Raw genomic sequence first — 25781 nt, 5'->3', positions numbered from 1 at the left:
TATAGTTTTGGAATTTTTCATTTTAGTTTTTATTTTGTTTTGAGTTTAGTTTTTTTTTTAATATTGTTAGTTTTAATTAGTTTTCCGGGTGGTTCTGTTTGTTTTTTATTAGTTTTAGTTCTTTAATAAAGCCTTAGTTTTAATTTAGTTAGTTTCAGTATTAGTTTTAGTTTTTTTTTATGTGTATTACTTGTGCGCAATATTTAAAAAACACTAAGGGCGTGACGTCATTATTCCGGTTTATATCAAAATAAATCTACTAAAGATCACATTTAAAATCATCCCCAAAGGCTCAAGCATTAAATTAATTACCAAAGACTAAAACGAAGGACATTTTTACTATAATTCTAGTTAGTTTTAGTTAGTTTCGTAAACATAAAATGTAGTTTCAGTTAGTTTTCTTTTTTTAAAAAGCATCTTCGTTTTTATTTTATTCCGTTAACGAAATTGTTTTTTTAATTTTAGTTAACTAAAATAACCTTTAATAGCACCTGTGTTTTTCAACACCTTCCCTTCTTTCTTTGACCATCTCCAAACATTTTTGTTTTTATTTTATTTGAACTGAGTCAAATTCCATTTTTAGCATATGTCGCGGACCACTAAAAAATGGACGGCGGGCCGCAAATGGCACCCGGCCCGTAGTTTGGACACCACTGAATAATATATTGTAGCAGTCAAACCTTGATTATTGCATACATTTTACAGTATATGACTTTGTAGCTGCTTTTGACATCTTGCTACATGTAAGCTTGTTTCTACCGAGTCTCTGCTTGCTTTTTAGTGCTTCGCATTGGAGAAGTGAGTTGGATGGCATCTCATAACCAAATCTATTTGTAGTTCCTTTGCCTCTCCCTGTGGGAGTATAAAAACATATTTTTTTGCACTGTAATTGCCAGCACCTCCACACAGAAAGGAACATATGGAAGGAGGAAGCGGTGATGATTTGAATAAGACTACTGCGTGATTTAACACGTTCAGTTCTGGGCAGGAGTCCAGTAGGTATGATGCTGAATGACGAGCATCTTCTAAAGTCCATTCAAACAACGGGACGTCCTCGCTGAAAGCCACAGGCGCAATGCTGACCTCCTTTCCTTGTTGTGATGCCGACGCCTCTGTCAAAAGAACAGCGTGTTTGCACCACTTGACTGTCAACGTGTTAGAGGCCACCCAGGCACAAAATGAAACTTATTCCGCGCTCAACTGTCTGTTTTGATACCAACTGTGAATGGAGGCAAAAAAGAGTAGCCAGGAGCTTATACGCTGCTCACAAAAATCTGAGGGTGAAAATTCAGGTTGAATCTTTTAACTGTGTGATGTTTCCGTACTTTTTGCATAATTTGCTGAGAATTAATTCACAGAGTTACAATATACTATAGTAATAATCCATTGCAGTCTTGTCTGCATACCATCGCAATAACAAAAAGACATACTAGTTTTATGCAAGTTCCAACATTTAATAAATTCACACATACCTCAGAAATGATACCATTTATTTTGCATTCTGCTATTGTGTGAATGCAAAATGGCTGCCAAATCTTGACACATTACACCAGATCAAATGTGTTCATTTTCATGAAAAAAAAAAAAAAAGCATAATAAGACATAGGAGAAAATTGAATGAATGAATTTAGCTTCTGAAGAAATATGTTGCAAATCATGTCATTTATGACTTATAATGGCAAATACATTTTGGCATTAAAAGTGTGGAAAATATTTTTTTTTCCATCATGTATATAACATACTGTCTAATTTCCTCAATCGATTTGATGTTGATTCACAAGAGTTCAGTTTGATTCATTTTCTATTTTTTTCCCAATTCACTTCAGTTCAATCTGATATCAATTAATGGCACGTCAATTCTTCAATGTATAAGTACATGATAAAAACTCCACAAATCAAATTTCAAATTAAATTTTGCGGAGGCAGTAAGTGGTCAAATGATTTGGTTTATTAATGAATGTAACGCATGTTTTAATCTCCAATGAAGCACAATGAAATGTTACACAGACATTCACATCAGCAAGGATGAGATGAAAAGATTTCCATTATCTAATTCAATAATTGTAAATATAAATGTAAAAGATTCTTGCAATTAGTTGGGTCTTTCAAAAAAATGTAAGAAAATGCTTTTAAATTCATGTGAACAGTAAATTTCAAGAAAACATACAAAGAATGGCCTTTAAAATTCTATTTTCTTAATAAAAGAGATATATAAAATCGATTCAATATCAATTATTCGTTTTTTAAAACCCAGCCCTACTTCATACCGAAAATTGCATGTCTAAAGGAGACCTGCCAAGAATGATCCTCGTAAACTTCGGACAAGCGTCTATTCCCGCCATCTGTGAGATTTCTGCTTTGGCGGGCGGCAAAACATCCACCTGTGTGCGAGAAAGGAAACTAACGGATGATGAGCCAATCTCTCGTGAGCCTGACAAGGATTCGCTCATAATGAGGCACTTTCATCCTCTTTTTATTTTTTTTAATTTATTTTTTGTCCTCCTTGTCAAGTCTTAGCATAATACAAAAGAAGCAGTTGTGACCATCTGGTGGAGGATGGAATTAGTCTTGATTGCCGATGCGCATTTACACTGCTTGTCTTAATGGCCAATTCACATTCCATTCCAATAGCAAATTTTTACATCAATAGCGGAAATTCCAGTGGTGATCCAATCCTTCTTGTTTTGAAATTAGAGCAAAATGTACAGAAAAATATGCAATACCTCTAACGTTGCACAAAATGTTAACATTTCCAACCTCTACTATATATTACCTTACAACAAGGGTGGTCAAAATGTTGAACTCAGGGCTCCATTTTATTTTTTAAAACGAACATTTAAGGCCAGGTCATTCACAGATGAGGTAAAATTGTTTCAATTAATTAGTTTTTTTTGTTTGTTTGTTTTTTTTTCCCAAAATTTGTGCTTTCATTTAAAATTCCTTTAAGTCCACTAATTATTTTTAATGTGATTTGACCACCCTTTACTTGGAAAGCCTGTACTGAGGGAATTTGTGCACATCAAAATTTAGCAGTAATAAATTTAATAATAATGCATATGTTTGTGGAGACTGGGGTCAAGTTGTAGTTTCCAATTTTAAAAATGTGCAGAAGGTACATCATGTTAAAGATTAGATGTGCTCTTAATATGAAAAGAAAAATGCACAAAGCTGTTAACGTCTTACAAATTCAATTGTGCCATCTAGTGGCAGAAAATTGACCTAAACACAAATCAATAACATACTCATTTTTTACAGTACAGAACATCTTTTTAATTTGAACTCAATTTCATGAATTATTATGAAATTACTGTATCCATCCATCCATCCATCCATCCATCCATCCATCCATCCATCCATCCATCCATCCATTCATGACTCAAAGATGCAGCCATATTTCTAATAGTTTAACATTTTTCCACTTTTATGTTAACAAGAGTATGAAAATAGAAAAAAACATTTTATTGTGTATTTTATTTATACATTTAGAGCTGATTTAATCGTAGACTATTGAAATCATGTGATTAATTACAATTAAAACATGTACTGCGATTGGCTGGCAACCAGTTCAGGGTGTAGATAGGCTCCAGCATCCCCCGCGACCCTTGTGAGGAATAAGCTGTTAAGAAAATGGATGGATGGATGGATGGATGGATAAAAAAAAAGTAATCTCCTCACACCCCTATTATATTTATGTATTTACTTTAATGATAAAAATCTTCTGAATCATCTCTTACACTTTTCCATCCAACTCTTATTTTGTACACAAACCGTGCACCGCAACTTCCTTTTTGCCGAATGTGCTGGGTGTCAATAAGAATGATGTCGACAAAGGTGTTTTAGTTCATACAACGTGCTTGTTAAAATCCCTCAGCTTCCACCATCCTGTCTTCCCACCGTCGTGTTTGTGCGTGAACCGCTAACACATTCTGCGCAACAGACACTACAGTAGCTAGCTGTGCTCCCAATTAGCACATCACAGCGACACTCACAAGTGAAGCAAGACTCGCTGACGTCAAGTTGAAACCGACGCAGTCCGTATGTTTTTCTTGTCTGTTTTCTCATCCATCATCAAAATCTGCCGCCGCCTGTGTAGTAGGCCACCACAATAACAATACAAAGCATGTAGCAAGATTTTGTAACACGAGCAGTTCAAAGCTTTTTGTGAAGTCGGTGATTAGAGGGGACATTCATCCTTCTTCATAGTCGGAGAGAGAGAATGGAGTTTGGCTTATGTGCTGATTGGGCTTTCTCAAAACTAGGACGTGAATCTTGGCTCAATTAGACTAGAATGTTATCGCCGCTACAACTGGGATAACGCTCACCATGCGTGGAGGGATTACTGTTTTTTTGTCGTGATATTTGATGTAGTTCACTTAATCAAGATTGTTAGCAGGCTTTTGTCGGGTGTGCGGATGAGGTGGTCATTTGATCCAGGTGTGTTGGAGGAGGGAAACATGCGTACTGGATAATTTCCACGTGAATGATTGTGGCTCCAGTGGATGATCCCTCTATGTATATGATGTCCTTATATATTATACAAAGCATGAGCAGTTTTTTCTGGGCCGTTCAGTGAGAAGCTGCAGGTCTTCAAGTGTCTGCCTGAATGTCATCTGCTGGAGGCTTCCACTTGACACGCACCTCCGGGACATGCAGATGGACTTTCCATGTAGAGATGAAAGAAATAATAGAGTGAAATCATGCGACATGAGCTAGGAAGCAGTCTATACAACATTCCTTTATTCAGACTCTTTGGATTAGAATCTCATAAAATTGCCATAACTGTGAATATATTTAAATTTATTTGGATTCGAGGAAAGAAAATAGTTGTGAGAGATCGGGGCTTGTCACATTGTACAGTATTTATCTTCACCGCTAGAGGGCGCAACAAAAAAGTGAACTTGTTTTCTTCCCATACATGGTCAGGTGTTATGTCACGTTTGAGAAGTGAAAAACACATTCTGAGCTGAGCGCCAGTTAACTATTTTGCACAACCCAAATTAAAAAAATATATCTCTTTATATATATTCAAACAAAAGTCGTCCATAAACAAATTCTAGCAGAAATTCATGCGGACTAATTAGAGGAGAGATTCCGAGTCATTGTTCTGTTTTAGCTAACTTTATGCTAGCGGTAGCATTAGCCAACATGGTAGTTAGTTTAAGGTAACATGTCTCAGTCATTTCGGGACTAGTTGTCATATGCAAACATAATATGCCAATACAAATAAACAATGGAAAATGCACCGCTGGTTAAAATCACACAATTTTTGTTGATGTTTTATGCTAAACCAATTTGTCATCCTTTTGGGGCTTATTCTACCAAGCAAACTGTGTAGAAATTAGTCAAATTATGCATATTAACTAATATAGTTTAAGTTTACCATGTTTCTGGAAGACAGAATTTCACTTTGGTCAACTATTTCTTTTTTTTTCTAAGAATGTCCTGAATCACGCAATGACGTCACACTCAGAGCATTGCCAGCATAACTGATAATCTAATTAGCTCATAATACTCGTGGATGTAGAAATGTAATCCTCCATAACGCATCTTTTAATGCGCTCACTGAGGCGGAAGTTATGACACGGAGCAGGCGGAGCAATTTTTCGGGGATGAAAGCACTGAACTGTAACGAGCATCTAATTGGTGTCATTCCGGTTGCAGTGCCAAAATGAACGTGTGAGACTTTATATAGGAATCTTGGCCAGTCTCACACTCGGCCACTTATTCCTAGCTAATGTCGTCTTCATACTTATCTGCCTGCGCTGTTGGCTAAGTCCGTTTTTCAGGTTGGAAAAGATTGTACACACAATGCCACATTAATGTAAAGGCACCAGTGGGAGATTTTATGTAAGTCCGCGGCACACGCGTTCGAAGCACTAGCGGGTGTGTGGCGTGCCTGTCTGCATCCATCACATTGACTCACTTCATACCCTCAAGAGCTGGTAGGGCGCCGTCTCTTGTCTATGGGCTGTTGCAGCATAAGGAGGTCGAATGCGTGGGTGCGTGCTGATTACGGTTAACGTTTTTAATTTCTCACTGACTTGTGTACGTACTTGACCTCCTTACCCAGTCCAACTCTTACTATACCTTCCTCCATGTTTACCTTAAGAGCACTTTAAAAATCTTGCTAAGAAGTTCCTAACCTACTTTACTTAGACTATCAACCAATTGACCGATCTACCTACCCTACTTCTCTCTCTATCTATCTATCTATCTATCTATCTATCTATCTATCTATCTATCTATCTATCTATCTAGCTAGCTAGCTAGCTAGCTATCAACCACCAACTACCGGTACAGTTTTACATTAAAGAGGAAGTCACATTTCTTGACAATAATGTTATATGCGACCTCACTAGTCTAAACATGACATTCTGATTAATATTACATTTATGGAATATGAGTTAAGCAACAAAATACATCCGTTTTTATCCATCTCAGGGCGCGGCCATTTTGCCACTTGTCGACTGAAAGTGACATCGCAGTTGCTCAGGGCTCAGGCATCGACCAATCACAGCTCACCTGTTTTCTGAAGCTGAGCTGTGATTGGTTGTTACCTGAGACCTGAGCAACTGTGATGTCATTTTCACTCGACAGCTAGTGGCAAAATGGCCGCCTTCTGATATTGATAAAAATGGCTGAAATTTCCTGCTTAACTCATATTCCACAAATGTAATATTAATCAGAATGTCATGTTTAGACTAGTGAGGTCACGTATAGCATATTATTGTCAAGAAATGTTGAAGGTTGACTTCCTCTTTAATGTAAAACTGTACCGGTAGTTGGTGGTTGATTGATAGCTAGCTAGCTAGCTAGATAGATAGATAGATAGATAGATAGATAGAGAAGTAGAAGTACTGATGATTGTTTTCTTTGTAGTGTGAGAATTGGCCAGCGAGTGTATAATACTACAATGAACAGGCTATAAAATATCACTCCAGGATGAATGGTTTTGTTTCCTTTTTGGGCAGGAATAAATTACATTATGAAAACACTTTCATCAGGCTTAATCTTAACAGGGGGAATTTTCAAGATTACACCCATGAGGACACCCATTGTTTGGGAAGCCTCCAAGCTTACAGTACAGTCATAAGCTTGTGTGTGTTCAATAATCACCGTGATGTCTCGTGAGGAATCAGAGAAAAATGCTTCTTTCTGTTCTTTTTTATTTTTTAGCAGTTCTCTGCCCGCTTTGTTTCTGTGCTTTGTCACCACAATAATTTATTCAGCACCACACAGAAACCATCTCAAGTAAATAATGTGTCTTAAAGGACCAATTCTACTACATCTACTACTACTACTAATATATAAAGATAGAACAAACAAGAGCCTACATAAATTAAAGCACAAATACATACATTTATCTGAAAGGAGTTTGATGAATTAAGTGCAAATAAAGGTTTCTTTGAGATTTGTTTTCAGCGAGTTTTGCTCTGAGCAGCCAATCTGAGGATGGAGAAATGCTGACAGAATTTAAAATCTGACAGGTTAAAGAAACAGTCGCAAATGATTGACATGGCATCATATATGAGTCTGAAATCTTATTGGGCAAAAAAAATCCAACACATACTGGAAGCAATGCATAGAAGATTGTTGTGAATGCATTCGGACAATTTCATGGAACAGATATTCGAATTTCGATTCTAAATTTAGGTCAGTGCGCTTATCTCGCGCTTTATCGGCCGTGACCCAACCACTGAGCATTAGCCATCGATTCAATCTTCACGGCTAACTTGTGTTTTGTAAAGGCATGCTGATGTTAGACAGCAAATTTCTCCACATTATTTGCTATGTCTGTGGGCCAAATTTGAAGATAAATAGTTGTAAACAATGGGATGGGCCGGCAGATAGTAGATAGATTGGTAAAGGAAAGTAAGAGAAAAGCCTGCGGTCACAGCAGAGAGGCTTAAGAGCAACAAAACAGCCTGATAAAATCCTCCTAGGCGGCCATTTCGGGTGTTGGCATTTAGCTACGGGTTATACGGCTCGAGCTGCTGGTGATGCGGACCCTGATTGAGTAAACAGCTTGAGACTGACAAACACGCCACTGCTCCATTCAGATGAAGTGCTGCAAGTCAATGAATGGACCACTTCACACATATGGAAGGATGGAAGTGAGGTTTTTGTTCCAAATCCATCCCGTGCTCCCCTTTTGTTATCATAAAACAGCTGAGCGTTTATTTCCTTTTCTTCATCCTTTGTTTTCGAATCTTAGTACTATGCTGTTCTGTCTCGCTTGATATTTTAAGAGGCTGTTATCTGTCAAACAAAAACCAAAGAAGAACTCCCTGCTGTGTTGTGCTGGCGTGCACACGGAGAAACGCTATTGAGTTCCACGCAAGGCGCCTCTTGCTTGAAATTAATGTGAAAGCGGAGACCAAAACAGTTACCGGAGGGGCCGAAATCCAAATGAACAAATGCTAATGTTTCTCTTTTGCACAAATAAGCCACTACTTGGAAGTAAATGTCCCCAAGTGGACAATTCCCACAAGCGTTTTGCAACATAGCAAAAGATAAATGTTTAATACATGTGAGAGAAGCCACAGATGGGCCATAAAAACGTTCTACTAAAAACTATATTGACTACAAGTTTTCTATTGTATCTGAAATAGCTACATCACATCATATCATTGCAATCAAGGTTATTTTAGTTAACAAGAACTAACGAAAAAACTAAAATTTAAAAAACAATTTCGTTAATGAAAAAAATTAAAAACAAAAATGCTTTTTAAAAAATGAAGACTAACTGAAACTACATTTTATGTTTACAAAAATAACTAAAATTACCGGTAACTAATTAAAGCGAAAATCTCTTTCGTTTTAGTCTTTGGTAATGAATTTAATGCATGAGCCTTTGGGGATGATTTTAAATGTGATTTTAAATATATTTATTTTAATATTAACCGGAATAAAGACGTTTGAACGTGTGTCACGCAGAAGTGACGTCATCTAGCAGCAGCCAATAGAAAAGCAACTTCAGATGATGTCTCTCCTAGGCAATAAATTAGCCTGCTTGACTTTTTGCTCCAATGGCTCGCTTCGGCTGCTTTTTCACTTAATTCAGCCGAAATACAATGCTAGATAAGAAATGTGTTACTTTTTTTTTTTTTTTTTTCATTTTACCATGGTGTTTACTAAATATTGCACACAAGTAATACACAAAGAAAAAGCAAAAAACAATACTGAAACTAACTAAAACTAAGCATTAAAAATCTAAAACTAATAAGCATTAAAAAACTAAAACTAATAAAAACTAACAGAAGCACCCTGAAAACTAATTGAACAAACTATATCTTTTTTAAAAACTAAACTTAAAAAAAAAAAAAAAAAAAAAAAAAAATTCCAAAACTATAATAACCCTGATTGCACTACACCCCAACTTTGTCAAATAGTGGCAGTTTCCTAGCAGTAACCCTCTGTCATGACTAGGGTCATGCAAAGGTTATACTTACTGTCATGACTAGGGTCATGTAAGGGTTATGTTTACTGTCGTGACTAGCGTCATGTAAGGGTGATGCTTACTATCGTGACTAGGGTCATGTAAGGGTTATGTTTACTGTCATGACTAAGGTCATGCAAGGGTTATGCTTACTGTTGTGACTAGGGTCATGTAAGGGTTATGCTTACTGTCATGACTGGGGTCATGCAAGGGTTATGTTTACCGTCAGGACTAGGTTCATGTAAGGCTTATGTTTACTGTCATGACGAGGGTCATGCAAGGGTTATGTTTGGGTCACGACCGTGAGGTCAAGTGTCAGTTTTGAACTGATGTATCCAGCATCGTGTTTCAACTGGTAACGTGCTATGTGATGTCAGAAGCTATGTAATGTCAGGAATCTTTAATCTCTTTATCTGGTCAACAGCCAATCAAATAATACCTTGTCAGTCCTGTTACCCACATGTCTAGCCACAGCCAATAAGATCGATTTGTTGTCTACAGTATATAAGCCTGTCTGAGAAGTGTGTGTTTTTGTCGGATTATTACCTCTGTTCCTCTGTGCAACTCTCATTTCTCGTCTAGTCAAGTTTGTTCCACGCCTCTCGACGTGAATAAATAGTTCAAGTCTTATTTGTTTCTGCATTTTTGGGATCCAACCTCAGCACATAACACTCTTCTTTTGTTTCTCTCCGAAGGTGGCCAACCTCCTGCGACTCTTCCAGATCCCTCAGATCAGCTACGCCTCCACCAGCGCCAAACTAAGCGATAAATCCCGCTACGACTACTTCGCTCGCACCGTACCCGCCGACTTCTACCAGGCCAAAGCCATGGCGGAGATCCTGCGCTACTTCAACTGGACGTATGTATCCACCGTCGCCTCGGAGGGCGACTACGGCGAGACGGGAATCGACGCCTTCCAGCAGGAGGCCCGCTCTCACCAAATCTGCATTGCCACCTCGGCCAAGGTGAGCCGCTCCATGAACCGCCAGGGCTTCGAGAACGTGATCCGCTCCCTGCAGCAGAAGTCCAACGCCAAGGTGGTCATCCTGTTCACCCGCAGCGAGGACGCCAGGGAGCTGCTGGTGGCGGCCGCTCGCATGAAGGTCGCCTTCGTCTGGGTGGCCAGTGATGGCTGGGGGGCGCAGGAGAGCGTGGTGAGGGGCAGCGAGACGGCGGCGGACGGCGCCTTCACCATCGAGCTGGCCTCCTACCCCATCAGAGAGTTCGAAGACTACTTCACCAAACTGAACCCGTACACCAACACCAGGAACCCGTGGTTCAAGGAGTTCTGGGAGCACCGCTTCAGCTGCAGTCTTCAGGAGCACGGGTGCAGCGAGCGTAGTCTCAGAGACGGCACTTTTGAGCAGGAGTCCAAGATCATGTTTGTGGTCAACGCGGTGTACGCCATGGCCTACGCGCTGCACAACATGAGACAAGCGGTGTGCTCCAACACGTCCAAGGTCTGTGAAGCAATGAAACCAGGCAATGGCAAACGATTCTACAAGGAGTTCATCCTGAAGACCAAGTTTGAAGGTGAGCAAACGAATTTCATATAATTTTTTTAATATATATCTTTAACTCATTTACTCCCAATAACGTATAAATACGTTTTTTTAATGTTCTAAGTGTCCCAAAGACGTATTTATACGTGTTTTTTTTTTTTTTTTTTTTTTTTTTTTTTTTTTTATGCTAGAGCATACAGAAGGCTTTGATGCAGCCTCTCAACTGCAAAGAACGGTTGTAGAAATGGTAGTTATTACACAAACGGCCAGCAGGTGGCAGCAGAGCAAAGGAGATCAACCAGGGCCATGTAGAAAAAAAGCTCAATTACTTACAATTTTAAATAGATTTGTGAAAACTGATGAAACTTAGCTCTCTTCTAATGATAATTGCTGCAAAATGGAAAGAGATAGAAACATACTTATTTTTCCTGATGAAAGAAGAGACTTTAATCTTTCTTTTGATAGGTTCCATGCTTTTATAGCAATAGAACACAATATTCTGTGGGCCTTGCAAAATCAGTCAAAATCCAGTAAAACAGCCGGGAGCGAACGGGACTGCTTCTGTGAAAATGGCTGGGAGTGAATGAGTTAAGAGGAGGCTCAAGCCACACTTTTTTTTAGTTTAGCATTTTTATAATGTTTTTAAACCCTTTTATTTATTTTCTGACTTAATTCCATCCATCCTTTTCTTGGACCTTAAGTTATGACTCATGGAACCCTGGAGGTCCTCAGACCCCAGTTTGAGAACCACTTGATTTAGGGAACGTGTTTATGTGATTTGAATGTTAGGCTGTATTTCTATGAAATAGTGATAAAAGTGATCCAATTTCAAAGGAATTTTTCATCCCATGTGGCCCAGTTTGGTTATGTGTCATGTGAGAATAAGCGAAAAAAAGATGCATGGAATCAAACCTCTGATATATATCTTGATCATATCGCAAATATTAGATGTCTGCCAAGAGGCAAATAAATCGAGGTGAGCCATGACATTTTTGGCTTGTAGATCAAAACAAAAGGAAAAGCTTAGTGGTTCAAAAGAGATTCGACTTTTGAGGAGTGTTTTTCCAGAAAAATGTGATTCCAAAATTATACATTCTGTCAATTCTTCTGTGCGTTCCTCTCAGCTCCGTTTCGACCTGCGGACACGGAGAACATGGTCCGCTTCGACGCGGTGGGCGACAGCATCAGCCGCTACAACATCTTCCACTACCACAAAGAAGACAGCAAGTTTGTCTACAAGAAGGTCGGCTACTGGGACCAGAACCTGACCCTGAACACCACCCTGGTGAGCTGGCGCGGCTCGTCGCCGCCCAGCTCGCAGTGCAGCGACCCCTGCAAGAAGAACGAGGTGAAGAGCATGCAGCCCGGCGACGTGTGCTGCTGGATCTGCATCCCCTGCCAAGCCTACCAGTACCTGCAGGACGAGTTCACGTGCGCCGACTGCGGGTTCGGCCAGTGGCCCCTGCACAACCTGACGGGCTGCTACGACCTGCCCGAAGAGTACATCCGCTGGGAGGACGCGTGGGCCGTCGGGCCCGTCACCATTTCCTGCTTGGGGATCATGTGCACCCTGTCGGTGGTGGGTCTGTTCTTCAAGCACAAGGAGACGCCGGTGGTGAAGGCGAGCGGGCGCGAGCTCTCCTACATCCTCCTTCTGGGCGTCCTCATGTGCTACAGCATGACCTTCGTCTACATCGCCAAGCCGTCCACCGCCGTTTGCGCGCTGCGCCGACTGGGCCTGGGCACGTCGTTCGCCGTGTGCTACTCGGCCCTCCTCACCAAGACCAACCGCATCGCTCGCATCTTCAGCGGCGTGAAGGACGGCGCCCAGCGGCCGCGTTTCATCAGCCCCGCCTCCCAGGTGGCCATTTGCGGGGCCCTGATCTCCTGCCAGCTGCTGGTGGCCCTCGTGTGGCTGCTGGTGGAGGTGCCCGGCGTGAGGAAGGAGGTGAGCCCGGAGAGGAGGGACGTGGTCACCCTCAAGTGCAACAGCAGGGACTCCAGCATGCTCGTGTCGCTCACGTACAACTGCGTCCTCATCGTCCTCTGCACCGTCTACGCCTTCAAAACGAGGAAGTGCCCGGAAAACTTCAACGAGGCCAAGTTCATCGGTTTTACCATGTACACCACCTGCATCATCTGGCTTGCCTTCCAGCCCATCTTCTACGTCACGGCCAGTGACTACAGGGTAACTAATCGCTCCGTCAGTATGCTACAAAAAAACCTTAAGGCAAGGGGTGTCAAAAGCGTTTTCATCACGGGCCATTCCACCGAGTTGGTAGCATTTGCTTCCTCGGGAAATAAAATGTAGAAATGCTTGATAGCTATTTTATTAAGCAAAATTGAACTGACTGCGTATTTAACAAATTCAATTTCAAACATTAATTTGAACACTGGAAAATTTGCATTGGTTGCCTGTCCCTGCCTCGTAAAATTAGACTTCAAATCAAATTTTGGAATCCTTTACAAATATTATATTTTTATGTTTTTATTTGTATTTTTTGTTTTTACATTTTTATGTTACTTTTTTTAAATTTTATTTTATTTTTACATTTTTGTTACTTTTAAGTTTTAAGTATAGTCCTTTAAAAAAAACAAAAAAAAAACAAAAAAAAAACAATGCTGGCTTGGCTTTAATTCATGTATTTGATAATTCTATGCTAAAAAAACAAAACAAACATTACCTGTTACTTATTCCTGTTACTTTAAAACTTGCAGCGCAAAAAAAACTGTCATAAAGAAAATTGCCTGAAATGAAAATTAGGGATTTTTGATATGAGAGAGAGAGAGAGAGAGAGAGAGAGAGAGAGAGAGAGAGAGAGAGAGAGAGAGAGAGAGAGAGAGGTGGGGGGGGGGGGGAGAAAGAGAGAGTATGTGTGAGTGAAAAAGAAAGAGATAGACTGCATGAGAGAGAAAGAGAGAATATGTGTGAGAGAGAGAAAGTGTATGAGAGAGAAAGAAACAGAGTATGTGTGAGAGGGAAAGAGAGAGTGAGAGTGTGACAGACAGAGTGAGAGAGAAAGTTTGTGTGTGTGTGAGAGAGAGAGTGAGAGTGAGTGAGTGAGAGAGAGTGAGAGAGAGAGAGAGAGAGAGAGAGAGAGAGAGAGGTGGGGGGGTGAGAGAGAAAGAGAGAGTATGTGTGAGTGAAAAAGAAAGAGATAGACTGCATGAGAGAGAAAGAGAGAATATGTGTGAGAGAGAGAAAGTGTATGAGAGAGAAAGAAACAGAGAGTATGTGTGAGAGGGAAAGAGAGAGGGAGAGTGTGACAGACAGAGTGAGAGAGAAAGTTTGTGTGTGTGTGAGAGAGAGAGTGAGAGTGAGTGAGTGAGTGAGAGAGAGAGAGAGAGAGAGCGAGAGAGAGAGAGAGAGAGAGAGAGAGAGAGAGAGAGAGAGAGAGAGAGAGAGAGAGAGAGAGAGAGAGAGAGAGAGAGAGAGAGAGAGAGCGCAAATGTCACTTATTCAGAATGGCCCAGTTAGGGTTTTCCTCAGACACAAACTCGCTCACTCACACAAACTCTCACAGAACACTTTTTCATGCCAAAAAAAACGCTAACACAAGACACACTCACACAAAAAACCTAACCCACTCACACTCACACACACCAAAGCCAAAAAACATCTTTCACGCACAAGTCTTACACTAACTTTTTGTTGTTCAAGATATTTTTCCTGTGACAACTTATTTTTTCGTTTTTATGTAAGAGTGTCAAAATTGAGTGTGAAAGGAAGCTAAAAATGAAAGTGCTGATTGGTCTAGTCAGCTGAAGTGTTTGTGTATTTGTGTTGTAATTATCACCCTTATAACAAAGGTGTCAATTAATATTTTATCACTCACACAATTGTGAGGCTTTCTTCTCATGTGCTGAACTGCAAATGTGAAGAAAAAGATCTGATTAACGACTGATTCATTCAACAGTGACTCATAATAATAATTAAACCAAATTGCAGGCCCAGCTGTTGACACAGAAACTATAACAAGGAGTTTTGCATTGTTTTTGCAAACAAATATGAAACAAGCGTACACATATGGCCAAAGACACGCTTTAACCTGCGTGTCACAAACAATCAACAGCGAATAGACATAATTTCCATAACTGTGTTGTACAACTGTACTGTGTTGTAAAGATGGCTGTTTCCTACTTTTTGCTAATCTAATATAGCTTAATGACAGGAGCAAAATGTTAGAAATAAATCTAATGGGAGACCTTTTGCCAGTTGCACATCTCATTAAGAAAACCAATGTGGAATATTACTGACTGCAGCACAAGAAAACAGTTTGTCAAAGATCCTATAAAGTCAATTTAGAGATTTGTTTCGAAATATAGCTAGCTATGCTGGCTACACCGCAAAAATGCATCTTTCCGGGATATACCACAAATTACAAACACAACGGTGTCATTATTTCAATTCTCAAGTGAGGAGGTGACGTCCGTCTGCTGGCCAAAAAGGCTCAGAAAGCCTGTTAGCTTGTAAGCTAGCTGACAGCTAGCGCCTCACAGCAGCCATTGACAACCCTGTGGCATAAATTCCAGCTAACATATGCTTTAAGCGGATGTATATTTTTTGATGACATATACATGTAGAGGAATGTGTTGTAGGCATAAGAAAATTTCACTTTGGTGAGACAGCTTGATTTTCCACAATTTTGAAGCTTCATTTTGTATATTTTCAAATTGAATAGGGTTGTTATGTGTCAAATTTACAAGACATGTATTTTTGTTCGACAGAGATTTTAATGAGCAACAAAAAAAAAAGAGACTATAACCAGCTGCCTTTGCTGAACTATTTTTTTTGTCCAACCTACAGTATTTTGTCAGGCAAAAGTTAAAACGTGTGAGGCTCCTCCTGCGTTTGATTTGGCGGGTGTTGGGGGGGGGGGGGGGGGGGGGGTCTATATCCACTTCATGCTGTGCTTCCGCAAATAGCAGTTCTTGGACTGCGGGACTATCCTGTGGCGTGGGAAGAGATGGTGCTCAGGCGCATGACCCCAACAGTCAGCTCATATTAGAGGCTGAAACGTGACTAACATGCCCCTTGACGGTCCATTACAGCTACATATGATTAGCATTCTTACCCGTGTACATTCAGACTTTTAAAAAAAATGGACACGTAAGGACAAAATGAACTGACTGGACTGCTAAAACATTGGGATTTGGCTGCAATTACAACCTCGCTGCTTTCCTCTGGATTAAATTGGTGCAGTACATTTCTTGAGTGTGGTCTTAATTTACTGAGCATCGCCTAATTAAGTGCCCTTGAGCAAGGTGTTGAACCCCTCCCACATCTTAAATGGCTGAGGGGTGCGACATTGTCATTCAGCCGCCTTACTCTGCATGACATCTCAGTGTACAATGGATTTGCTCTAAAGGGAAATGCAGAGAACTTAATACTACTTTTTTTATTTATTTATTTATTTATTTATTTATTTATGTATTTATTTATTTATAGCAGGGATGTCAAACTCATGTTAGCTCAGGGGCCGCATGGAGGAAAATATGTTCCCAAGTGGGCCGCATCTGGGAAAAAAAACGGTATATAACTTAAAAAACAATTGCCGTCATTTATTTTATATATATATATATATATATATATATATATATATATATATATATATATATATATATATATATATATATATATATGTATATTGTTCCCAGAATGCATTGCATGGCGCAGTTAATGACCTTATATGGACGTTAATCCTTGTCATATCTGTTTGTGTGAATTGTGTCAGATTTAACACGTCTATGATTTAAAATAATAATAATAATAATAATAATAATAATAATAATAATAATAATAATAATAATAACTAAACGAACCGTAACTTTAAGTTGTGTGTAAAATAATGACATCCAGGACGATTTCCCCTAACAAGTTGCATTGCTCATCTGAGGACTGCTTGCGAACGTACAAATTTCTTATGCTTAGATTGTGAACGGCTGATTAATTAGTCCGACTTTACAATTTTGTTTTATTTTTTTTTACTTTACAAAATCATCTTGCGGGCCGGATTAAACCCCTTTGCAGGCCTGATCCGGCCCACAGGCCCTATGTTTGACACCACTGATTTATAGTGATTTTAATTGTTATACGGTATATGGTATATTATTGTATATTTATGATTACTTATATAAATGTTGATTATTAAATCATTTTTCATACTTATTTAGTGCAGAAGTGTTTTTTTTTTTTTTACAGTTTTTACTTTGAAAGGGGGGGGGGGGGACACTAAATACGTTGAAGATTTGTGAAGCCTGTATTTAATTGGCGATCTAATTAGCCAGTGCACAAATGAATTCCTGGTTGTGATGATGGCTCAGCACAAGGAACAAGGATGGTGCATTCAAGCGATTTCTAAGGAGAAGGACGTGTTGAATTTAACATGTTCATTCACCCTCCGCCTCCCCATGTGTCCCGCCCGACAGGTCCAAACGACCACCATGTGCATCTCTGTCAGTCTGAGCGGCTCGGTGGTCCTGGGCTGCTTGTTTGCTCCCAAGGTCCACATCATCCTTTTCCAGCCGCAGAAGAACGTGGCCTCGCTGCGGGTGACGGCCAACCGCTTCAGTGCCACCGTGTCGGCCTCCGCGTCCGCTCCCAGTTCCAGTTACTCCAAAGGTGCGCACCTTCACACGACCATAAAACATTTTCAATTGGAACTTATTCGATTGCGCTATAGAAGTGTTCTCAATTTTTTTTTTACACAAAGTATTGCCTTGGCTCAGTACCAACATAGTGGCCAACATTAAAATACAGTTGTGTATTAAGACGTAAGTAAGAAGTATTCATGTGACCCAAACACTCCTGGATGTACTTAAATACGTCATAAAAGTTAACCAAGTACTCTTAGATGTACTTTAAAACTACCCAAAAGTTACCTAAAAACGGTTAAATACTAAAATACTAAACGTTACATAACCACTTTTAAAACACTCTTAAAATATATTAAATGCTACTTAACTCATTCACTCCCAAAAACGTATTTATACGTTTTTTTTATGTCTTTTTTTTTTTTTTTTTTTTTTTTTTTTATGTAAGAGCATACAGAAGGCTTTGGTGCAGCTTCTGACATGAAGAGGTGGCTTATGTAACAATGGCAGTTACTACAAAAAATGGCCAGCAGGTGGCGGCATAGTGAGATCAGCCAGGGCTATGTTGCAACAAGCTCTTTTTGATAGTGTTTTCACCTGGAATGTGAATATCAAGGAAACCTGTCTGTATTCTAATGCTAATTGCTACAAAACGGAAACAGACACAAATCTAATTTTTTTTCCTGATGAAAGAAAATAATTTATGTTTCTTTTTGTAGGTTCCATGTTTTGATAGCAATAGAACACAATATTCTGTGGGCCTTGTAAAATCAGTCAAAATCCAGTATAACAGCTGGGAGCGAACGGGATTGCTTCTGTGAAAATGGCTGGAAGTGAATGAGTTAATGTCATGTTCTGGGGTTGGATCCCAAAAACGCAGACACAAATAAGATTTTAACTATTCATTCGCATAACATCGAGAGGCGTAGAACAAACTTGACTGGACGAGAAACAACGAGAAAGTATCAAGAATCACGAGACGATAAGCTAACTTGGGCTGTGGAGGTGCACAGAGGAACAGAAGTAATAGTCCGACAAAAACACACTTCTCAGACAGTGAACGACAGTGAATCGATCTGATTGGTTGTGGCTAGACATGTGGGTAACAGGACTGACATGGAATTATCTGATTGGCTGTTGACTAGATAGATTAAAGATTCCTGACATCACATAGCTTCTAACATCACATAGCGCGGTCATGATCCAAACATAACCCTTGCATGACAGTAAACATAACACTTACTTTTGTTTGGTACCCACCCCTTGCCTGATGCCGTGTTCCAAACATTTGTTCTCTAGGGTCCGCCTCCAACTACGTGCCAGCGGTGTGTAATGGTCGCGAGGTGGTGGACTCGACCACGTCCTCTTTGTGAGAGCATCGCATCATCGGTCCGAAGTGAGGCCGGGTCGAGAGACAATGTGCGGGCTGAGCCGGCTTGTGAGACCTCGTTTTGTATAGATTTCATATACTGTGACTTGTTTGGTTTACACTTAGATGTGGACAATGTGTTTTTTTGTGAGAATTTGGTAGGAAATCATACAAAACGTTATTAAGGGACTATGTGGCCGGAATAATCTGTTCCATAGTCAAACTGTCATTCTTGTGAAACTTTTATTAACTGTACAGGCAGTGTTGTAACATTCTCAACCATCGTAGTATAAAAATATATTTATCATTGAAATATTTATTTGCTCATTTCAATTCAAAATGAAATGTCATTGTAATCGAATTTGCTATTATTAACCAAATGTTATGAATAAACCACACTAAAAGAAAATCATATTGACATTTTTCTACCTATAATGCATTTTTGGTGGTACAACAAAATTCTGGCGACAGGTGCCTTGTCCTAAATCGTCATGTTGTGTGAAGCAATAGTATAATCCAGATGTTCTTCTCTTATAGTCCTTCCAGTGCTGTGAATATATCCAATGTTTGAAGACTACAGTCCGTCTGTGAAGACGTGACGAACCCTCGTGAGCGTAATATGGAAAATTAGGCAACTATGGATGTATGAATGTGCTGATGTAGACATTCTAGAACGTGAGCGTTTATGTAACTAATGTAAATAAAACTTTTTTTTTTGTAATATCAGACTAGAGTTGCATTTTAACGTTTTCAAAAACAATGGGAAGTGTAATTAAGACCTTGACTCGATCCTGAAAGTATGAATACTAATTGTTTTTTATGTGTCAACGTGTGCAATTGTACTCATACAGGCCTAAGTCCGGCTCATGTCTGCCTCCAAGTAAACCTGACTCGCAACCAAAGCCATGTGGAAAGTTGTCTACAGAAAGACTAGTGAAAAATGAATCCATTTTGTTGTTTTTTACTAACATAACTATGAGATTCATTTTTCAAAAATTATTTCCAGTTTAATACATTTTGTAGAAACTTTATTTGGACGTACGCCGGGTGTGATGTGATGTGTGTTATGTTAGTAACCAGCAAATAAATAATATAGACCAAAGTTACTTGTCTTTACAATCGGGGTTCCTTTTAATCCAATTCATGCTTTCTACCTGCCTTAACTACCCTTATGAAATTAATGAAGTATTTTATAAAGAATAATGATTTATGACACCGAAAGATGAATATGACAATATAAGCAGCTCAACTTTTAATGTCGGGTATTTACATCTACACCGGATACAGTTTAGATGAGATTTTTAATGCGAAGCCACCCATTAACCATGCAAGAAATATTATTGCAAAATGGGTCTGAATCCATATATAATTCTCTCGTTGCATATTCACTGTTTTATGTCAAACTCAAATGTTTTCAGTGTACAACTGTTCTAATACTTTTGCATGCGAGTGTAGCGAACAATCCAGTTGTCCTCACATAACCTTGTAAACAATTTTTTTGTTTTTTTTAAAGAAAAGTGTCCATTTTTGCAACATCAAATCATTCTCGTAAAATATTTTTCAAATAAAGCGCAATATTGTGGCAAAGGGTTTTAAACAGCTTTAATGTACAAAACAAAAAATAAGGCCACTATTCTGTTGCTGGGGCTTCATCTTGATTGGGAGGTTTCCTTTTCAGGGGAATGATACAGATCCCGTTCCTGGCCTCTTTTTGTCTCCACCATCGACCCAACCTGTACAGAGACAAATGAAATATTAATACCAATGTATACAAGGCTCACAAATACAAATTCCTATTTTCCAATTGCCACATGGACAACATTTACAGAGTTTTGCATTCCCCTTACCAAAAAAAAAAGTAATAGGCTAAACCATTTGATCAATAAGTAGATCAGTTCCTCCTAAAAAAAATTTCCCCTTTGTGGCACCAGCATAATGAAGGAAATAGGAAAGTAGCAATTCTATGAGTGAAATGCAAAAAAAAAAAAAAAATCTTAATTTGAACATCCAACAGGTCCAACAACTTTTCCCTGAAAAGAAAAGTACAACACTGCCATCTAGTGGACAAAGACGACAACATCTGGTGCTAATAAGATATCAGGCACGGTTACCATGGAAACAGCAGCCTTTGCACAACATTACCTGTGCTCCTGTCCGACGCCCGCCACCAAGAAGTGACCCGAGTGTGAGAACTTCAAGCTGTTGACAAAACCGATCTGCGGGAGGGCAAACGGGGACGCGGAATAAGACGACACAAAGACTCGACGTGTTGCGTGAAGGTCGGTGCATTCAAAGACGCTTTTACCACTGGAATACTGAAGAGCGGCTCGAGTCCTCGGTAATTCGGACCACACTTCCACACTTGCACCTGCGAGTTGCTGGAACCTGTCAAGCAGAAGCCCAAGTGACTTTGGTGTTATGTCCCGCCCAGACATTCGACCAGATGGAAACGTGCGATGTGTGTACTATCGACTGAATACATTTGCATACATTCAGCAGGGGCCGTTAATTAAAAAACGCTTCATGAACGTGTGTGTGCGTTTGTGTGTTGTGAAGGACTCTCACAGCCGGAGGCACCTGAGGCGACGACGTCGCTGTTCAGAAGCGCGGCCACCGCCGCCACCCAGTGAGGCTGCTCCAGCCCGGCGTCGCCATGGCAACCGTGAGCCTGCTTCACCGTGCTGAGCGGCTTCTTCTTATTGACGCTCCAAAGACAGACGGAGCTGAAGCGGACGGACAAGCACATAAAATCAATTGGACGGGCGGAAAGTTTGTCTGGCGACGTCGACTTACCCGTCGTCCGCTCCTGTGATCATGTGCTCCTCGTTGATGAGCTGGATGCAATCTATCGAACCCCTGCCAAAAACGGTGGTGACAAATTAAGAGCTGATATCTGTTTTTTTTTTCTACAGTAGTGTCAGTTAAATAACAAATTATTACCGTATTATTATTCATATTATTATATTAGGAATGTGATGATATATCAATATCACGATAAATCGTTATACTTTGTCTCCCAATAGATTATCGATACGCCTACACAAGTATCGCGATATTTGTAGTTAATATACAGCCACTATAATGGCTCCATTGTTCATGACTTATTGAGTAATTACTTGGCGGGCCACTAGGGGGAGCTCCTGGTAAGAGTGGCAGGGAAATGGATGCAAGTTTTCAGGCGAAGAAGACTCATCAGCTTAGTTTTACTTGTGGAAGACACATGATTTTTTTTTCTTCTATCCAGCAGTTTACTCAGTTTTGCATGTTTCTAGAAAAATGTCTACTGTAGCTTCAATTTTAACATTTTAAAACAGATTGTATCTTTCCATTTTTTTGAAGCACACAATTTCTGAGGAATATTAATTTAATATTTAAGTCTTTTTATTTATTTATACAACAAAATGGCGTCACAGTTTATAAAATGAAACAATTGAATATGTAACTGACTGACATGTTGGATGACAATAGTGTTATAGAAAGACACAAATTTGTTCACAGAAAGTTAAGACTTGTTGAAAAAATTGCAACAAAGTACTCACTGTGAAGAAGACACCAGTTTGAATACTGTGTTTAAGAAATGATTTTCTTATTGGGGAAAAAAAACATCAGATTGTCTTGAGTAGTTTTATCATAGATTATTGTCGAATTATTACCTGAGCACTATCGATAATCACAATATCGTGAGATAATTGTTATCGTGAGCCTTGTATCACATATCATATTGTAACGTCAGGTACCCAGATGTTCCCACCCCTAATACATATTATAATTATTATTAACTAACAAAATTGTTCAAAACAACTTGTCGCCAGCACCCTGTCGCCATCACGTGACCCGCGCAAAACACTCACTCGTGGCCGTGGAAGACCAGCTGCGATTCCTCGGCGATCTTCCACACCCGCACGGTGCGGTCGCGCCCGCCGGCGGTCACGCAGCGTTCTCGGCTCAGGCTGTCCAGTCCCGTGATGGCGTCCTGATGGCCGAAGCTGGGCGGCCATCGCGGGAGGGAAATGGATAGAATTTAGATTGAAATTCAGGCTGGTATACTTAATAATAATAATAATAATGTGTCACGTGACTGTTTAGCGTGAAGTCACTCACAGAGTTTCCACGTAGGCATTTTCATCCACATTCCACACTTTGATGGAGCGATCGTGCGAGGCGCTGTACAGGTCGTGAGTTCCCCGTCTGAACGAGAGACCCTGCAAGCAAGCGGACAAACATTTTCACTCAGAAAAGCTTCTCCATGTGGTGAGCGGTAAAAATATTCTTTACATATTGATTGCGCCACCGCTAGTCTAAACACAACATTCTGATCAATGCTGTGTTTGTGCAATATGAATTAAGCAGCAAAATCCATCTCAGGGGGCGGCCATTTTGTCTCTTGCTATGACAATGACATCAGAGTTGCTCAGGGACCAGGTTATAAATGACCAATCGCAACTTAGCTTGGGAACATCACATGACCAAACTCATATTTGGTGGCCATTTTGTTGCTTGCTATCAACTGAAAAAGACATCACAGTTGCTCAGGTAATGACCAATCACAACTCAGCGACTTGTGATTGGTCATTACCTGATCAACTGTCAGAACAAGTGCCAAAATGGCCGCCTCCTGAGATAAATAAAGATTGGCGGGTTTTGCTGCTTAACTCATATTCTACAAATACATTGTTAATCAGAATACGGTGTTTAAACTAGTGGGACTTCATAGAACATATTGTAAAGAAATTATGTATTAGTGATAGACCGATATGTTTTTTTCCAGGGCCGAAACCGATGCAGATTATTAGTGGTCAAGGAGGCCGATAACCGATATTTCAAGCCGATATTCATTTGCAGAAAAACAGAAAATATTAGGCGTCAAAAATGTACTTTTTCGTTTAATTTTAAATTTATAAAGAATAGACAGCGTTGTTTAAAAATTAACAAAAAAATAAAACTTGCAGGGAGCGTCCAAGGCCTGAAAACATTTTTATTTAGACAGGCCTCTGATATTTAATTGAGAATCCGATTTTATTTTATTTCCTATTTTCTTTTTATGTTATTTTATTTTCTGTTAGCACTTTGAGATCATGCTGATGAAAAGTGCATTACAAATTGAATTTATTATTATTATTATTATTAAAGCTTTCTACTGTAAATAAAGTTTCCAAAATTTCAACACAATTTCTGAATTTTATTTATTTATTTATTAATAATATTTAATAATAAAAAAAAAAAGTGTAGGAAGTTCCCAGCATCTGCATCATCTGATAGAATATTAAGTGAGAACCTACCGAGACGGGGCCTTTGTGTCCGGTGAATTTGTAGAGATGCTTGCACGTTTCCGCTTCCCAAATCATGATCAGCTTGTTCATGTCTCCAGTTGCCTTAAAAGTCACAATTTGTTAACCACTCAAGTTGTTTGTGAGTTCCAGGCCCGATTTGTGATGCAAGTTTTGATCCTCACCAAGTATTTTGCGTCTGATGATACGGACATGCACAGGACTTGAGCCGTGTGTCCGACGTGGCGATCCTCCGTACCTTTCCTCCCACCAGGTATGACCCGTAGCTTTTTCCCACTCTCGACATCCCCTAATAAATACAAAGCCAGACATGGTTTAAGACACGTTTTTTTTTTGTCAGTCGCAATGCAGAACATAAACTGACGGTTTGTTACATTTAATGATGGAGCAGTCTTTCGCGGCAGAGAAGATGCACTTATCGTCAGGACTGATGACCAAGCAGGTGATTGGGAGCTTGTGTCCTTGTAACAGGCGGATTTCGGAAGTGTCGGGTGGTAATAACTAAAAGACAAATAACATATTTAATAGATGTAACCTAAGACACAGGCTGTTTAACATTTTATTACTTACATCTTTGGCAATGAGTCGCTGTAACTTTCCTTTATGTTCAAGCTGTATAAAAGAAGACAATATATCAAACACAAACACATTCTTACCACAAAAAGGTAGCGTGCCGAATCTTACCACTTCTTCTCGAAGTCTCCCCGCAATCAGATCAGTCTCAAATGCCTCATCTTCTGCCTTTTCCTCTTCTAATTAAAACAGGACGAGCAAGTGTAAGACAGTGAGAAATAAACGACATAAGTAGAAGCTCACCTTGTTCCTTTAACTGGTTAAGATAAAGTTTGGCTAATCTGAGTTTCTTCTCCTGCGGTGTCTCATCATAGTCTTGCTCCTCTTGGGCCTGCCTTTTCTTGGCAACTACCGGACTGTGCAGCAAAAACATACATGTAGATATATATAGCAGTTGTTAGCATCTTCAGAAAAAAAGTTGATCCGAGTTTTTGTACCTCTCTGTCTCGGAGTCGCTGGAAATCTCTTCGTTATACTTGGAGTTGTGCTTCTTGCCTTTAACTTTCATCGCCGGGTTCACTTCAGCCTGATTCAAAGAGGATTTTTAAAAATCAGATTCATGTTTACATGCAATGAAATGTGTACGTTTAAAAATGAAAACATGCAGTGTGGGAATTAGCAATTAGCAGTGGCTAGCTTGCCCAAGTCCTTACTTTCCGCTTCGATACCATTATCTTTTTTCCAGGTTTCGCAATGTGGGGGTTTTTGGACCCCTTGATAAAGAAAGACGACATTGTGAAACGCGTTAACACAAACTGCGTTGCGGGGAAAAAAATCCCAACTTGCTCGAGGTTCAAGTCAACATTGAACCCACATGTGTAACATGCAGGTCAACCTAACTTGAAATTGAGTGCCATGAATTTTGGAGCTGATTGGCCGACGGTTACTACGTCCCGCCTTTTTAGTCTTTTTGGAAATATTATTGGTCCAAAGAATATTTAGTGAGAACAGGAAACAGTCCTCAGAACAAATACGTCCTCGGTCAAAAATGAGTCGAGGGTTTGTTCCACATATAA

At 39.6% G+C, this 25781-nt stretch overlaps 2 protein-coding genes across 4 annotated transcripts in view; one reads left to right on the top strand and one right to left on the bottom strand.

The window, feature by feature from the left end:
- grm2b (glutamate receptor, metabotropic 2b) overlaps window positions 1-20412 on the top strand; it is a 28752-nt gene extending 8340 nt beyond the window's left edge. Inside the window, exons 1-5 of one of the 2 annotated variants that reach the window (XM_077529358.1) lie at window positions 3992-4035; window positions 10135-10972; window positions 12066-13129; window positions 17371-17563; window positions 18835-20412. In XM_077529358.1, the coding sequence (XP_077385484.1) occupies window positions 10267-10972; window positions 12066-13129; window positions 17371-17563; window positions 18835-18908 (2037 nt within the window). In that variant the 5' untranslated portion in view covers window positions 3992-4035; window positions 10135-10266 and the 3' untranslated portion in view covers window positions 18909-20412. Of the gene's footprint in view, window positions 1-3991; window positions 4036-10134; window positions 10973-12065; window positions 13130-17370; window positions 17564-18834 lie in introns of those variants that run through there. The other variant, XM_077529357.1, reaches the window with a different exon arrangement.
- A 69-nt stretch (window positions 20413-20481) lies between these two features.
- Window positions 20482-25634, bottom strand: rrp9 (ribosomal RNA processing 9, U3 small nucleolar RNA binding protein). 2 transcript variants are annotated; one of them, XM_077529360.1, is made up of 15 exons: window positions 25419-25634; window positions 25203-25291; window positions 25009-25121; window positions 24877-24944; window positions 24763-24804; window positions 24567-24693; window positions 24357-24481; window positions 24184-24276; window positions 23006-23106; window positions 22756-22890; window positions 21698-21760; window positions 21470-21627; window positions 21210-21289; window positions 21047-21120; window positions 20482-20637 (listed from the first exon to the last, which is right to left on the bottom strand). In XM_077529360.1, the coding sequence occupies exons 1-15, from the start codon at window positions 25497-25499 to the stop codon at window positions 20535-20537; spliced, it is 1452 nt and encodes a 483-aa protein (XP_077385486.1). In that variant the 5' UTR covers window positions 25500-25634; the 3' UTR covers window positions 20482-20534. The 2 variants fall into 2 exon arrangements, with proteins under 2 accessions (XP_077385486.1, XP_077385487.1); XM_077529361.1 differs by having other exon boundaries at window positions 21482-21627; window positions 25419-25633.
- Between the last annotated feature and the right edge of the window lie 147 nt (window positions 25635-25781).

Source organism: Festucalex cinctus, chromosome 8 (assembly GCF_051991245.1).
Source record: "Festucalex cinctus isolate MCC-2025b chromosome 8, RoL_Fcin_1.0, whole genome shotgun sequence".
NCBI classification, from domain to species: domain Eukaryota; kingdom Metazoa; phylum Chordata; class Actinopteri; order Syngnathiformes; family Syngnathidae; genus Festucalex; species Festucalex cinctus.
Note: the sequence above shows the minus strand (reverse complement) of the source record. Positions and strands in the feature narration are given on the sequence as shown.